The sequence below is a fragment of the Convolutriloba macropyga genome, chromosome 11 (assembly GCF_964194025.1).
Source record: "Convolutriloba macropyga chromosome 11, txConMacr16.3, whole genome shotgun sequence".
Taxonomy (NCBI): domain Eukaryota; kingdom Metazoa; phylum Xenacoelomorpha; order Acoela; family Convolutidae; genus Convolutriloba; species Convolutriloba macropyga.
Genome location: NC_134478.1, coordinates 9,752,704 through 9,766,498, shown reverse-complemented (window position 1 = coordinate 9,766,498; position 13,795 = coordinate 9,752,704). Strand labels below are relative to the sequence as shown.

General features: G+C 35.0%; 2 protein-coding genes across 3 annotated transcripts in view; one reads left to right on the top strand and one right to left on the bottom strand.

Annotated features, from left to right (window-relative positions):
* Positions 1-8,198, top strand: part of LOC142349944 (uncharacterized) — a 155,679-nt gene extending 147,481 nt beyond the window's left edge. For both annotated transcript variants that reach the window (XM_075401803.1, XM_075401802.1), the window contains exon 43: positions 7,948-8,198. In XM_075401803.1, coding sequence (XP_075257918.1) covers positions 7,948-8,111 — 164 coding nt within the window. In that variant the 3' untranslated portion in view covers positions 8,112-8,198. The remainder of the gene's footprint in view (positions 1-7,947) is intronic.
* Positions 8,199-8,889: 691 nt separating this feature from the next.
* The window catches only part of LOC142349033 (dynein axonemal intermediate chain 3-like), an 87,080-nt gene continuing 82,174 nt past the window's right edge, over positions 8,890-13,795 (bottom strand). The window contains exons 19-20 of the mRNA XM_075400444.1: positions 12,792-12,968; positions 8,890-9,081 (exon numbers count right to left, since the gene is read on the bottom strand). Coding sequence (XP_075256559.1) covers positions 8,940-9,081; positions 12,792-12,968 — 319 coding nt within the window. The 3' untranslated portion in view covers positions 8,890-8,939. The remainder of the gene's footprint in view (positions 9,082-12,791; positions 12,969-13,795) is intronic.

Genomic DNA, 13,795 nt, shown 5'->3' with positions numbered 1-13,795 from the left:
CATGGAAAAATGCTATATAATGTTCCTTGTTTTTTCAATGACGCTTTGTACAGGTTTTAAAATATTGTGAATAATTTTGGAAATTGCACCTTGATCTGCAGTGTGAAGCTTAACGTTGACACAAAAGAAACAAAAATTTTCTCTGCTTCACCCGAACAATAGATCAAACGACAAATGCGTCAACAGTGAACCATGTGAACTTCATACTACCATTCGAACAAAATCGTGTCATGCGAATTACACAATGAAAAAATTTGAGTAAAAACAAAGTAAGAAGACTGAACATTGTTTAATTGCTCTCAAACGAAATTTGTAGCAATTATATTAGTCTCGTTCTTTTTTTATTGAACAATTTTTCGTCTGACGTTTTTGACTTTTCGTCTTCAAAAACGGCTTAGATGTTGAAGACCCCTCCAATGTTGAAGACTGAACATAAATTTCAGTCTTTTGACTTTTTGTCTACAACAACGGCTTGGATGTTGAAGACCCCTCCATTGTTGAAGACTGAAGACTGAACATATATTTCAATTGTTTGTCACTCATTTTTGGTTTCGCCAAAGTTACACGTTTAAGAACCTTTTTTTCTGGTTTTACACCGTAATCGTCGCCACTTTCAAATCTAAGCAACAGCCCGCCTATATGATCATAAGGTATACAGTTATTGATGAGCAAATTTTTGAGTCCAAAGCAGAAGCCTTTGTAATAAGAAGTTAGTGACCAATTTTTAATTGATGTTAAGAGAACAAACATCAACTGAACATGGAAAAATGCTATATAATGTTCCTTGTTTTTTCAATAACGCTTTGTACAACTTTTAATATGTTGTGAATAATTTTGGAAATTACACCTTGATCTGAAGTGTGAAGCTTAACGTTGACACAAAAGAAAAAAAATTTTCTCTGCTTTACCGGAACAATAGATCAAATGACAAATGCGTTAGCAGTGAACCATGCGAACTTCATATTACCATTCGAACAAAATCGTGCCATGCGATTACACAATGAATAAAAATTGAGTAAAAACAAAATGAGAAGACTGAACACTGTTTAATTGCTCTCAAACGAAGTTTGTAGCAATTATGTTAGTCTCAGTCTTTTTTTATTGAACGATTTTTCGTCTGAAGCTTTTGACTTTTCGTCTTCAAAAACGGCTTAGATGTTGAAGACCCCTCCATTGTTGAAGACTGAAAATATATTTCAGTCTTTTGACACTTTTGGCTTTTTGTCTACAAAAACGGCTTAGATGTTGAAGACCCCCTCCATTTTTGAAGACTGAAGACAGAACATATATTTCAATTGTTTGTCACTCATTTTTTGTTTCGCCAAAGTTACACGTTTAAAGGAACATTGTTTCTGGTTTTACACCGTAATCGTCGCCACTTTCAAATCTAAGCAACAGCCCGCCTATATGATCATGATGTATACGGTTATTGATGAAGAAATTTTTGAGTCCAAAGCAGAAGCCTTTGTAATAAGAAGTTGGTGCCCAATTTTTAATTGATGTTAAGAGAACAAACATCAACTGAACATGGAAAAATGCTCTCTAATGTTCCTTGTGTTTTCAATTACGCTTTGTACAAGTTTTAATATGTTGTGAATAATTTTGGAAATTACACCTTGATCTGAAGTTTGAAGCTTAACGTTGACACAAAAGAAACAAAAATTTTCGCTGCTTTACCCGAACAATAGATCAAATGACAAATGCGTTAACAGTAAACCATGCGAACTTCATATTACCATTCGAATAAAATCGTGCCATGCGAGTTACGCAATGAAAAAAAAATTGAGTAAAAACAAAACAAGAAGACTGAACACTGTTTAATTGCTCTCAAACGAAGGTTGTAGCAATTATTTTAGTCTCGGTCTTTTTTTATTGAACGATTTTTCGTCTGACGCTTTTGACTTTTCGTCTTCAAAAACGGCTTAGATGGTGAAAACCCTCCATTGTTGACCCCCCCCCCCCCCCCCCCCCCTCCGATCACAGCTACTGACGAACAACCGCTCGTTAAAAACACGCAAATTTATACTATTTTGCACAATTTTTTTCAAGCTTTTTGAAAGTTTTTGACATTTTTTGATTTTTTTAGTCTTCTTTGTCAAGGAGCCTCCTCTAGGTGTCAATAATAGGTTACTGCATAGTTTCTAGTGATAATTGGATGGTTTCAACACTTTAACATCTTGAATTTAAGCTTTTTTTGACAAAACGTGCAAATTTTTTTCAAATTTTTTGACATTTATTTTTCATTATTCAGGTCCTTATAGACCCTGGGGCCAGAAAACCTCCTAAGGGTTTTTAAAATGAAGTAGTGACAAATTTTTATAGGCCATGGAGTAGTTTTTCAACTTTTTATTATCACAAATTTTTTTATCAATTTCTTTTTGAAAAAACTTGCTCTTTTTTTGAAAGAGTTTGTCGTTCTTCTAGTTTTTCAGCGTCAATAGCCAAGGAACTTCCTCTAGGGTTTGGAAATAGATTATTGTTTATATTCTTGATGTAACGGAATGTCTTGCAAGATTTTAATATCACGAATTTTGGCATTTTTTTGACAGTTTTTGCCATTTTTTTTTTTCAATTTTTTCACATTGTTATTATTCAGGTTTTTTGAGCCTCAATGGTCAGATAACCCCCATCTGGGTTTGATAATAAGTTACTGGAAAATTTTTGCTGGTCATGGTTTAATTTTAAACTTTTTAAAATCACAACTTTAAGCATTTTTTTTATAAATCTTGTAATTATTTTTAAGTTTTTTTTTAAAATTTTTGTCATTTTTTAGGTTTGTCTAGCCTCAAGAGCCACAAAAATTCCTCTGGGGTTTGATAAGATGTTACTGCATAGTTTATAGATGTATTGGAATGTTTTTCCTGATTTTAGTATCACGAATTTAAGCAAATTTTTAAAATAATTGCAATTTTTCGTGTTTTTGATTTTTTTTCCTTCAACAGGGGCCTTTGGACCTCCTCTAACGTTTAATAAACGGCTGCATAGTTATTAGAGTTAATGGAATGGTGATCAATATTTTTTACGACTACAGTTTTAGTAATTTTTGGATAAAATTTGAAAGTTTTTTCAAATTTTCGGAAAATTTTTATCATGTTCCAAGTATATTGATCTTTATGCGCCAGTGAAACTATTTAAGATTTGAAACAGGGATACTGGATAGTCTTTTGAGACAACGAATTGGTTCTTAAGATATTAGTATCGTGAATTTTAGCAAGGTTTCGTTGAAATTTGGGATTTTCATATTTTTTCAATATTTTTTGGTCTTTTCTCAGTTTAACGACCATTACTGTCCAACGAAACTTGGAGATGGGATACCTGATAAATTTATCGAGACAAGAAATGGTTTTAATTTCTTTACTACGACTTGTTTTTTATTTTGCCTTTTTCAGTTTTTATTGTAATATTTATTTATTATTAAGGCTAGAAAATTAGAAGTTGCTGAGATGAATCCCACCATGGAAAGTATTCCTGTCTTTCTTTCTCTCTCTGTCGGTTGGAGTTTCTTTTCTTCTCTTTCTCGTTCGCGTGTCATCTCGCTTTTTTTCTCTCTCTCCCTCGCTCTCTCTTTTTGTTGATGCCGCGCTTCAGCTGCTGTTATCTGGCGTAATGTCGTGATCTCTGATCCTCATTAACTATGAGTTATAGTAGAAATGATTTTATCTTAAATTACTTAGCAGGCACTTTTTAGGAAATCATTATGTATTGCTCCCAAAAGCAATTTGTGGCAATTGTAATAATCCTGTTTGTCTCTTTTATTCAATTTTTCGCTGGGCCGATTTTTCGTCTGACGCATTTGATTTGTCTTCAGAAACGAGATAAAGAGGTAACGCCCAATTTGAATAAAATTCTCTTAGTGCCGTTTTGTCTTCTGGGATGAGATTAACAGAAACTGTATTGGAGACTTATACTTATGTTGTGAAGGGCGGTTCTTAGAAATTGATCCCAAACTCCCACCCAACCTCCGCCTCCACATCAGTCCCCCAATCCACTTTTGCACCCCCACTGCGCTCACCTTACGCTCTTATATTAATCTAAAGCTAGCCTCACTAAACCGTGGCTAGCTACTGACCAAGCAAACCGCTTGCCGGTCGTTTGAGCAATTCGCCCGACCGTAGTCGGTTATATTTTGTTCCTTCGGTCCAGTAAGCAGTTGGAACACTCCATCGTTCCAAGGCCTAACGATAAGTTTTGATTTTTCTAATAAACTATCACAAACGGTTTTGGAGCTCAGGAATGAAGCAACTTTAAAAAGAAGCTAATGAAAATTTTGTTAACAAAACACGAAACAATACCATTCAAATATTACCTGATTAAATTGAATTAATTGATGAAATATTAAACCATTAAGTGAAGAAGTTAAAGAAAACCTATACTTAAATTCTCAGCGAAATTGACAACTAGCTATAGGAACACTTTGGTAACGCAATTGAGTAAGATATTCACTTCTTTTGAAAGACTAGACATCAACATAATGAAAATTTTCATCACGCTATCTGAAACAGAACTTTAGACAACACATCGGTATAATTATATACAATTAAACCAATTCCTTTTAAAACAATTTTGGTAGGGGTCGATAAAATAGCTCTTCATGTTTTGCTTAATTTTTGTTCAATGTTCTTGAAAAGAGACATCACTCGACAGGTTTTGAACTATTTGAATGTCTCTCAAGCGTTTATTGTACCAATGCACTGTACTTTTTATACAGCGTTTGGAAATTCAAATCTAACTTCGTCTATTCTAAACAAAAGTGTTATTTGTTTTAGAACCGTTTTTTCTATATAAATTGTAAAGTTGAAGTCGTTTACCACAGATTTTGTATTGATTATAATCGTATTAACAGTGAAAAAAAAATACTGCTCTGTGTATATTCCTTTAACCAAGTCGAAAAATTTGAATTGACATTTCCAAAGAAAAATTGTTACCGTTGTTATTTAAGTATGTTAAAGGCTAGTTGGACATTTTTCAAGTTACATTTAATTTTACAACAATGTGGTTATTTATCGGGAGATACCGGAGATTTAGTTTGCGTTGTTAGAGCGCCTAAATACATCGATTTAACTTATTGTCCCGACCCACATGTGGGTTTTTTTTTGTTCAGACAATTTTGGCCGATCGATATATTCATCGCAGAGAAATGTGAGTGGTATTGTTAAAAACCCCGTCAAGCGTAAAATTATAAGTTTAAAAGATTTTTGTGAGTTTTGTTTTTTTCGAGGAGTTATGGGGGTTTAAATTTTGTGTGAACACAGGACATTTTGTTCACTTTTAGCATAATTTCCCTTGAATTCAAGATTTTTTCTGTGAAACCATTAATTCAAGATTACATTTCATGCTACTAAATGGAACAATTTTTCATTCTTAATAGACGAAGACGAAAAGTGACAAAAATGTTAAGATTTGGTCTCATGGGTAAGTTTACTATGAAAAAAAACTCGAATCCTATTTGAGAGATGTTTTTTTAGAAAACTTTTTGCTTTTTTGTTTGTTTGAGGTCACTAATAGACTATTCACTTTTCATATCGAGATTCCGTTAATAGCGAAACTCACTTACAGTCAAATGAAGCTCAATGAACAAAAAATCCGTTTTCTAGGATACGTTCCTGTTTTCTTTTTGCTTCTCTCAGATTTCGCAGTTTCGAATGAAATTTTGATTCTCTTTTTGCTATTTACTAAATTTTTGTAGCTCCTATAGCACAGATTTGTTGACGTAAAATGCAATAGGCTTGCTAATGAGCATTAAGTGAGCCTATCTAGTGCTTTGAGTAGACAGCTAATAGCGTTTAAGACCCTAAAAGTAATTTTTCGAAATATTTTTTGAAAATTAGCCGATCTGAAACACGTTTTTGAACTGTAAGTCATTTTCGGTAATGACAGGACTTCCCTAATTTCTACTGCAACTAAAAGTTGTTTGGATAGCGATTTTGACCTCTAACTATTAGTATTTTGACTTCGGTGCCACAAGTTTTCTTAAGTTTTTTTTAAAGTTTTTGGATATTTTATTCTTTATTTTGGTTCCTTTTGAATTCTTAAAACATTTTTGTAAATCAGATTGTTTCCATTTGCTTAGAAAAGTTGTTCAATTGATCGCAGAGGAAGTTTTCAGAGAAAAACTTATAGTTTAAATGGCTTCGAAACTTTCTTCTCGAACTTTTCTATTGAACTTTTGAATTTTTGCCCGTATTTGTTTTTGATTGTCATAAGACTTATTGTGATGTCTTATTTATGACTTATGGATGACAAACAACATAGTATTCCCAAGAAGGCCTAATTTAGCGTATTTATTGAATTCCGTTGAGAACTATTGAAATTAATGGCGTTAATATTGTGTTTTTTTTCAAATACTTCGTGGTTTTTTTATATACCTCTTCATATTTGTTAATTTTTGAAGTCATATTTTTGTAAACAAAAGAAGCATTACATTTCTGTTACAAAACAATCGAAAATAGAGAGTTATAACTGAGAAATTCACTTTTTAATGGCTTCGACATCTGAATTTTTTTTACTTTGCTGTTTTTGACTGCTTTTTATTAATTTTTTTTTTGCTTTTTTGTAGTCATAAAATGCAGAGAGTTCTCCTAAACTTCTGATTGAGGATTGAATGAATGATATTTTTCAATGCAGTAAGCTTGAAGCAAAAAGTACTATTGTTTTTGATATTATTCGCTTCCGAAAATTTTTCAATTTTTGTTGTTCTTTTCGTCAACTTGTAACTTATTCTCATCACAGAGGTCCCATTCAATTCCATGTAATTCAAAAGTAAACAAGACTACTGATATTATATCATAACTGATGTTTTGTTTGGTGGACGATATGCGTCTTTATAGAAAATTTGTGATTGGTCAGTATTTGTGTTTCTTTTTCTGTTCTTTTTTTTAGCATATTAGCGTAATAACAGATCCCAATCATTTTCAAATATGTACCGAGTGAACTTACCTAATGGTTCAGTGTAATTGTAACTGATTTAGTGAAAATTAACAATCGAAATAAAAGCAACAATATTCAGATAAAAGCTATGGATTTTTTTGGCTTCAATAATTTGTGTTTTCGCAATTTGTTTGCGTTTTTTTTTTAGTTTTTCTATAACTTTGATTCGCTTCTATAACTTAGTCGGAGCATATACAAGTCTTTTCATAATAACTATTCTATAAATTTATCAAGAATTGTTTTGTTGAAGGTTAAGGGTTTTTAAGACGTTTGAAGCAATGAAACTTTTTTAAAATTATTGACTGTTTTTTGAATTTTACATCATTATTTCTTTTTGTTGACTTTTTACCTAGTCCCATTAAGGAAAAGTCCCATCTGCAGTGTACTTAAGAAAAAGGAAGTTTGGGTAGCTAAGGTTTTATCTGATTGCATTTTGACGTTGCTATCAGGTGCTTTTAAATTTAGATATCGAGTTTTTACTGTGAAATTTTAATTTTTGCTGATTTTGTTGTTTATTTTTTTTACAGTCTTTTTAATTGTAGATCTTTTGAGCTAACGATAGATCTTTTAATGATGCATGGCATTATGTAATTCAATTAGTAGTTTGTATTTGTAAAGATTTTTCAACTCGAACTTTTATCTTTGTATATTCATTTGGTTGACAATTAAGTCAAAAATGTAGATGAGCTCGGGTCAGAACATCATGTGCGAACGCACATTAAGGAACCACCTTGTTCTTATTATACTTAATCACGAGTAACTACATTGGCAGCTACTTCGAGCTTTGAAAGCAGCTGTTCAAATTTTTGCGAATAGATCACTTTTGTCGTTTCCCACGTGTATAACAATGGAACAACTGATAGGTCCAGGCAGAACAGAATGATAAAATATACATCTGAGGATATGATAATTAGTTCCTAGTTTTTTAAGTTTTATTCAATAGTTTTGACACATTTTAATACACGACCAATCTTTTGTGTAATTTAAGCTCATTTTCAGCAATTTTCTCTGAAATTTCAGCCCTTCACATGAACCCGAGCGACCCATTGGCGCTGAAAAGACGTGCTGACGTCAGAGGCAAACTGGGCAAACGTGAACAAGCTATCGAGGACTACAGCAAAGCTATCGACATCCAGATAAAACTGGAAAATCTTCAGCTTATTCCAAATGCCAACACTTTGTGAAGAAAAATTGTCAAACATTGCGACGAAATAGAGTGCCTCTAATCTTTATCGGAACTCCCCCCCCCCGCTGTGAACATTTTTTTTTGTGTTGAGCAGCTTGAGTGAAAAAATAAATGTATGATGTTTTCGCACTGATAGTGAAAGACGAAAATCAGCGTTGCAAATGGCGCGACTACAAAAATTTTATATACAATTATAAAAGAGTTTAAAACGGGGGGGGGGGGGGGGGGGGGGACTGTTCTTCGTTGTTGTCGTACATAAACTGAAGAAGAACGATCTTTTTATGGTACAAATAGGAAGTTGATATTTTTTAATGGGTTTTCAATGGGGCGGGTTGACTTAAAATGCGGTTGCTCTATTTTAAATTGAAATCAATTCTCGCTATGACATTAAACTTGCCATTAAACATATCATTAATGATTAACTCTCATTATACATAATCAAATTATTCTCCGAACATACTTTTTTTATCACATCTCTTTGACTTAACCAAATCAAGAAGCTACAATTAAAACTCAAAATTTTTCAGTCTTTTCAATCATTATAAAAGTTTACGCAATATCGGTTTTCCATTAAAGTCTTTCCACCAAAAAACACAAATCGAATCACTTCATATTTGTTAACGTTAATTCTCCCAAGTTTTTTTTTTATTTTTTCTCTTGCAAAATTGACAAATAACATTTTTAAATAGTAAATTTTGTAATTCAACGAACATTTTTTGCGTCAGTTTTTAACAAACTTTTTTTAAATAGTAGCTGAATTTTGATTCTAACGGTACGTCAGTCGATATTACGTAATACAACTGATAAATTACGCAATGATGCGTAATCAATGTGTGTCGTCATCAGAGAATGACAGCCAATCAGATGCGACTTTGGACACGGACGAGTAGTAACTGCTCGTTGCCAAAGTGGCATTCTGATCACGACTTCCCCCGTCGATACTGTCACCAGTCCCATCTTTTTCGTTTCTTAAAACAAAGGAAAAGTATTTCTCTTAAATTCTTATCTAGCTTTAGTTGCGGAATATTTCCTGTTTGTGCCCCCGTACCCCACAAGCTTAGTGAGTGAGCGTATTATTTGAACCTCTCAAGCGCTAGTGCTACATTATACTGTAAAGATTTACTGTGTAATCGTCGTGGTACGTGTTACGGAACTGGGGCGCATATCGTGCAGGGTGGATAATGAAAAAGATCCACACTGTGTACCCTTGTGACCCTGCCTTAGGTCAACTGGATTTTTGAGACAACAATTGACAGTGATTAAAAGGGTTTGAAAAATCCAATGCGTGTGTATTCGACTACTGATTTTTGATGTATCAATTTATTTTTCACGTTTGCTCCCACTCAGTAAGTACCGCACACCCCCTATTTACATAGTAAATTATTATACATAAATATGTCACCCACCTACGCAGGTGGGGGGATTTAAAACGATCCAGCAATAAAAGTAGGCCGGCATGCAGTGGAAAGCATTTATAACGAGTGTTGAATAAAAAAACTTAGGCGACTGGCGTTGGGCAAATTGCTCTTAATAGACCAGAAAGCGGTTAGTGCGCACATTTAGGGGTATTATGTTGTGGCGGCGGAGAGGGGGTATGAAGCGAAAGGGAGGACCTGAATGGCCAAAAAATTTTCCATCATACCATGATTTAAAACCAAATCGACTGACATCGGACGACTAACGAGTTGGCATTGTCGCGGTGTGTGTGTGTGGGGGGGGGGGGGGGTTTGGTGTAGAGTGGGGGTTCAATCTCTTAAAAAGCGCCGTTCACACAATGGACTTATATACCCTAAACAGTTTCGGTTAATTGCTTTCTTAAAAGACTAGTAAGCCGCAAGGTTCTTAGACAAGAACTGATTGACTTAAAGCCCTGCAGGCTTTACGTGTTTATCACGTCTTTCAGAACAAAACCTCCATTGGTCAGACCAAAAACGAAAAATCGGAAGTACAAAAAAATTATCAAAAAAGAGCCGATGGACTTGACATAATTGCTACAAACTTCGTTTGAGAGCAACTAAAAATCTAGTAGGTGTAATTTACAATCGTACTTGTTTTTAGTGTCTAGTCTCATTTCGGATAAATAAAGGAAAATCGAATATATGAAGGAAAACCGAATACATGAAGGAAAATCGAAAATGTCAAGAAACAAAGCGATTACCAGTTAAAAGAATGACAGTCAGTTTTTAACAAACTTTTTTTTAAATAGTAGCTGAATTTTGATTCTAACGGTACGTCAGTCAATAATACGTAATATAACTGATAAATTACGCAATGATACGTAATCAGTGTGTGTCGTCATCAGAGAATGACAGCCAATCAGATGCGACTTTGGACACGGACGAGTAGTAACTGCTCGTTGCCAAAGTGGCATTCTGATCACGACTTCCCCTGTCGATACTGTCACCAGTCCCAACTTTTTCGTTTCTTAAAACAAAGGAAAAGTATTTCTCTTAAATTCTTATTTAGCTTTAGTTGCGGAATATTTCCTGTTTGTGTCCCCTACCCACAAGTTTAGTGAGTGAGCGTATTATTTGAACCTCTCAAGCGCTAGTGCTATATTATACTGTAAAGATTTACTGGGTAATCGTCGTGGTACGTGTTACGGAATGGGGCGCATATCGTGCAGGGTGGATAATGAAAAAGATCCACATTGTGTACCCTTTTGACCCTGCCTTAGGTCAACTGGATTTTTGAGACAACAATTGACAGTGATTAAAAGGGTGTGAAAAATCCAATGCGTGTGTATTCGACTACTGATTTTCGATGTATCAATTTATTTTTCATGTTTGCTCCCACTCAGTAAGTGACGCAAACCCCCTATGTAAAAAGTAAATTATTTTGCATAAATATGTCACCCACCTACGCAGGTGGGGGGATTTAAAACGATCCAGCAATAAAACTAGGCCGGCATGCAGTGGAAAGCATTTATAACGAGTGTTGAATTAAAAAAACTTAGGCGACTGGCGTTGGGCAAATTGCTCTTAATAGACCAGAAAGCGGTTAGTGCGCACATTTAGGGGTATCATGAGAGGGGGGGGGTGGCGGCGGAGAGGGGGTAATGAAGCGAAAGGGAGGACCTGAATGGCGAAAAAATTTTCCATCATACCATGATTTAAAACCAAACCGACTAACATCGGGCGACTAACGAGTTGGGATTGTCGCGGTGTGCGTGGGGGGGGGTGGTGTTGGTGTAAAGTGGGGATTCAACCTCTAAAGAAGCGCCGTTCACACAATGAACTTACGTACCCTAAACAGTTTCGGTTAATTGCTTTCTTAAAAGACTAGTAAGCCGCAAGTTTCTTAGAGAAGAACTGATTGACTTAAAGCCCTGCAGGCTTCACGTGTTTATCACGTCTTTCAGAACAAAACCTCCATTGGTCAGACAAAAAACAAAAAGCCGGAAGTACAAAAATTTATCAAAAAAGAGCAGAAGGACTTGACATAATTGCTACAAACTTCGTTTGAGAGCAACTAAAAATCTAGTAGGTATAATTTACATTCGTACTTGATTTTAGTGTCGAGACTCATTTCGGATAAATAAAGGAAAATCGAATAAATAAAGGAAAACCGAATAAATGAAGGAAAATCGAAAAGTCGAGAAACAAAGCGATTACCAGTTAAAAGAATGACAGCGCAGCGTTTATATAGTTGTTTTTTATTCAGAATGCTTCATCTCCATGAAACAGTTCGCCAGGACTTTTGAATTGAAGATGAAGAGAATTAAAAAAATTAATTTTTTGACACGTTTACGGTTGTTTTTTATTTTTTTTGTATAACCCGAATTTGGTGCAAAATAATATAAAAGATGCTCATCTTATTGTATGATGTCTAATTGGTACCATGGACAGAATGAACTCCTAGAGGGTTAATTAACACAATACCTATACCAATGAGATACGAAAAGAGCTTATGGCTATGCTTTCAAAATTTCATTTTCTTAAAAGACCTCTTTATTAACCCAAAAATGTTTGACGTTCAAGCATTTCTTGCTAATTTTATGCGTTTCTCCTACGCCATATTCGCAAAAATCCGTGTCATTACGTATATGGTTCAAAATTCTGTAGTTTGTCTTTCTTTTGCTAACACTGTATTATGGACAATAGTTCTAAATCAAACAACCATTGTATCGTTGGTAACAAGTTACAAATGTAACCGACAGACGTCTGGGGGTGGGGTAGTTCCTCTCAGTCGACTGGCGGGCTGTGGGCTTCATCAGTAGCTAGCTACCGCTCAGAGAGGCTAGATTAAGCATAAATGAGGGAGTGGGTTTCTCTGGAAGGGGGTGTCGTGCGAACGGGCCTACGGATGAAATCGTACACCCCCAGTCCGTCGTACACCCCCCTGAAAGTTTGAGGGGGGTGTACGACGGACTGGTTAGAGTGGGGGGAGAGGGTGGTCGAACTCTAAAGAACCGCCCTTCACCCTTCACGCCACAAAATTATGTATCCTGAACTATTCAGGTGAATCGCACACTTAGAGACTAGCAATGCTTAAGGCTGTAAGAGAACTGCTCAGCAGTTTCAAATGACCCCTCCCCCCAGCTACAATGTAACACTCAATGGACTAACGTTGAGCCAATATATCTATCTCACTGTGATCCTAACTTTTTCAGCACAGGAAGCAATTGCTAATTATTTAACCGAAATAAACCGAAATTGACAAACAAAACCCAACACACTTGTTCTCTGGGCCATATATTCCCAGTTTGTGCTGCAATTCGTACTCTAGTTCCAAGTACTCCTGGTATTCCTCCTGCAGAGCCTGTTGGTATGCAGCTGCCTCGTGTGTCTTGAACAAATTGGCCAGTTTGTCCACAGCTGCTGCGTTATCCAGCCATTCATGCGACTTCACTGGTCTAAGATAAATAAACTTAAACTGACTAACGGCGGACGGATTGCTTTCGAACGACGGGCGAGGGCAATTTAATTCAGAGAGGGGGGACGTGAAACCTAGATAACTTTATGAGTGTTTCATTTAAAAAAAAAACAATTGAGGGGTTAAACATCATGGTCCAGTTGTCTAGTACCAAGTAATAATAAATAATAATAATAATATTAATAAATTCGTTTGAGTATGTTTTAATCCATACATCATGTACCTCAATTAGGCTAGAAGCCTGGTTTCAAGTGACTGTGATGGTTACACATCTTTATTAAAAAATTAAATTTAAAAATTAGAAAATTAAGCATTATAATTCATAATCTACAGATCCCTAGTTTTTTTGCGTTATCTACCAAACGTTTGTTAGGCTGAAGAGTATTAGATGTGCTTCACCCATGAATAGAGTAACTATTTAAAAAAAGTAAGATGGGGTTGGTGACCGGTTCGTAATCCGTAAACTTGGGACTACAAGGGCGTAAAAAGCGGTACACGACGTAATGGCCCCGGGCTTTAAACTTTTTATCCAGATTTCTGGGACCAAAAATCAAATCGCTCATTCTAACGAAAAATTATTTGAGAACAAACTATCAACTTTCTTTCTGCGAATGTGAATTAATAAGTCCTTATAGTAATCAAACACACATTTTTTTTTTTTCAATTTTCTTTTGCTTTCTCTCCACGATGCTTACTAAATCTTAATGTTGGTTGAAATAAAGTTATATTTTGCGTGTTTTATCCTGATAACAGATTATGTGGCCTAATAAGAGGCAAAACTAGCCAATAAATAATATATAGCAGTAT